The sequence below is a fragment of the Hyla sarda genome, chromosome 2 (genome assembly GCF_029499605.1).
Source record: "Hyla sarda isolate aHylSar1 chromosome 2, aHylSar1.hap1, whole genome shotgun sequence".
In the NCBI taxonomy this organism is placed as follows: domain Eukaryota; kingdom Metazoa; phylum Chordata; class Amphibia; order Anura; family Hylidae; genus Hyla; species Hyla sarda.
In genome coordinates, this window is record NC_079190.1 from 61883331 (window position 1) to 61886547 (window position 3217).

Here is a 3217-nt window from a genome sequence, read left to right on the forward strand (position 1 = left end):
TATTAATCAGGTTGTGTATGACATTTTATTTGTAGTGATTAGTTATAGCTGTAAAGGAAGTGTGACTTATTTTGTGTTTTTAGAAGTGAGTTTTACATTGGAGTAGGCCGAATATATGTTGTGTGTGACCATTGTTCTAGATAAGTTACTGGACAGGTGAGGCCTAGGTTTTGCTTGTTGTTGTAGGAGTGGTTGTATTGTTAGTTTTGTTTGTTGTATATTACTGTATTGTCAATATGGAACTTGTGGAGAAGTTCGTGGAGAAGCATGCCTCTGTTAAGTACCAGACATGTGCAGATGGGTCTCTGGGAGATCAGTTTTTGGCATTGAGGATGCAGTGCCAGGAATATAATGGTAACATTGATTGTAAAAAGAAAAGCAAGAAGTGGAAGAAAGAAAAGTTAGGTAATGAAATCTTATTGCTTATGAAAATTAAGGAGATAGCAGAAGAGAAGGAGACCAAGTGGCAGAATGAGAGGAGGCAGATGAAAGAGAGTTTAGATAAGATTGCAGAGTCTGTTCTTGAAACTTCTGCTGAGTCCAGTAATGAATTGGGAAATTTAAAGGCAGAAATAGATGAATTAACCGAAAGAAACAAAGGGCTGGTGGAGTTGGCAGAGAGGTATGAGCTTAAGGTTGGCTCTAACAGGTCCCATTTATTGTCTTTAGAGAATAAGATTAGTCAGATGGAGGTGATGATAGCTGATTTAGAAAGGCAGCTGTCTAAAGCAAGATCCCGGCTAGTCAGCCAAGAGCAGCACATCCGGTCCCTTAAATTGCATAAATGTTAAGTAACAAATATCTGCACAATTTCATCTATGGATGGGGGCGAGGTAACAGGCATGGTAGCTGATAGTCCTCCAGCTTTGACCATCCAGGACAGACTTCATTTGTGTAAAGTTATTGGAGAATGTAATACAAGCGAGTCACCAATAACTTTATCCAATAGGTTAGAAGCTGTAGTGAAGCAGTATCACCTAGATAACAAAGATGCCTGGTCTCTGCTCCGAGCTTGGCTTCCAGGGACACTGGCAGCGCAGTTAACATCTGCCCACATAGATGATAATGACCATAGAGGTGAAGAATTCAGGAGGAAGGAGCTGCAGCGTGTTTTGGGTGGGCGAGACATTAGGGGTGAAGATGCCTTAAGAAAGTTGCGGTTCAGGCGATGTGATGATCCGGTCATGTTTTGTAATGATTATCTCTCTCTATATAAGGCTGGGTCCACACTACGTTTTGTCCCATACGGGAGCGCATACGGCAGGGGGGAGCTAAAAGCTCGCGCTCCCGTATGTGACCGTATGCGCTCCTGTATGCCATTCACTTCAATGAGCCGACCGGAGTGAAACGTTCGGTCCGGTCGGCTCATTTTTGCGCCGTATGCGCTTTTACAACCGGACCTAAAACCGTGGTTGACCACAGTTTTAGGTCCGGTTGTAAAAGCGCATACGGCGCAAAAATGAGCCGACCGGACCGAACGTTTCACTCCGGTCGGCTCATTGAAGTGAATGACATACGGGAGCGCATACGGTCACATACGGGAGCGCGAGGTTTTAGCTCCCCCCTGCCGTATGCGCTCCCGTATGGGACAAAACATAGTGTGGACCCAGCCTAAGTGTGTTTATAACTGCCCAGAAATGTCTCAGGATGATACCAATTTCCTGTATTCCATGGCAAATAGATGTAACGTAGATTACACCACAAGACTGGCGCTGAGAAATACCAGCTCCCATGAGAAATGTATCAATATTTTGAGGGACTGGTGTGAAGGGTCTGGAGACAGGAATGAGACACCCGAAAACATATCTGTTGTGTATAGACCTAGGAGGAAATGGTGGGTTAGATATTGTTACAAATGTGGGAGACCAGGACATATTAAAAGATATTGGGAGACATCTAATGTGCACCCTGAGCCTATAGACCATTCATCACAGCAGGAGGTTAGCAGCATTCAGCCTGAGGGGGAGAATATCACCCAGAATAAAGAGGTCACACAAAGGTGTGAAGAGATGGGTGATATGGAGGCTAACTCTGTTACATTTGCATCAAATTTTCCAACAAAACAGTGCCCTAATGTAAATGAAGAAGAGACAAAGAAACAGAAAGACACATCCCCTTGTGAACAGCAAAAGGCAGGCATTAATATCCCAATGTACAATCCATGGGTAAATCTGCCATTTTTACTATTCTTGAGTTGGTCACAGATTGCTCTACCCCTATTGATTAATAGCACAGCACAGTCTGCTAATATGTGTTGGTAAACATTGAGGAACTTTGTTGTGCTAGATATGGACATATTGGTATAGATATAAATGACAGAACTATATTTGTTTTACATTTGTGTTTTTGTATTCTAATTGTGTTTGTGTTTCCTTACAGACTGACCACCATTGTCATGAGATGTTGCAGCAAAGATACTAATCTCTATGCTTCTTCAACAGGTTATAAACTGTGCGACGTCAACAAATGAACCCGGTTATTCTAGTAAATAATCTAGTGTATTTGGCCAATACACTAATTTAAAGTCCACTTGGTTTTATCAATGAGCTCAAGTGTAGAGGGTCAATTGTTTGCAAACAATTATACAAATTAACATCCCATTGTGATGTGAAGGTGCTATGATAGCCTAGTGTTTCGTGTTGGTGTATGTTTGTATGTTTTGTTGTTTTTTTTTAAATGTCTTTTCTGAACAGGTCACAGTCTTCAATCAGAAAGCTGAAGCTTGACAGATGAAATGTATGAATGGTGACCACTACAAATCTGGGATCCCATTGTAAAATCTATAGAGCCAGTTAGACTATTTCACTTAGAAACTGCCCAAAGACACATCATAAGGCAGATAAAAGTTAAGTTAATCTGATTGTTTTATGTTGTCCGTTTATGTCCTGTTCATTGTGTGTCTTGTGTCGGCACAGTGTTATTTCTTTTATGCTCCAGATGACCAGGAGTATGTTTTTTTTCTATTAAGCATATATTTATTGCTTTTGAAACAGCTGTGTTCATTGCTTAGATTTATTTTTTTATTTTTTTTATTTTATAATTTTTTTGCTTTTTCCCTAAAAATATTTTTCTTCCAATGCATTCTACCTTTTATTTTTTGATTGGTACCAATTTGTTTTTTCCTTTTGGTACCAAAGGGGCGTTAAAATGTTTATTGGTCCAAAAAAAGTTAATTGGTGTTAAAGATTTTAATGATTTTTGTGAAACATTTTTCCCA

The 3217-nt window shown here is 40.2% G+C and overlaps 1 protein-coding gene across 1 annotated transcript; it reads left to right on the top strand.

The window, feature by feature from the left end:
- Positions 1–236: 236 nt before the first annotated feature.
- On the top strand, positions 237–2421 carry LOC130357377 (posterior protein-like). The gene is made up of 4 exons (XM_056560067.1): positions 237–681; positions 793–1217; positions 1617–2165; positions 2380–2421. The coding sequence occupies exons 1-4, from the start codon at positions 237–239 to the stop codon at positions 2419–2421; spliced, it is 1461 nt and encodes a 486-aa protein (XP_056416042.1).
- The last annotated feature ends 796 nt before the right edge of the window (positions 2422–3217 follow it).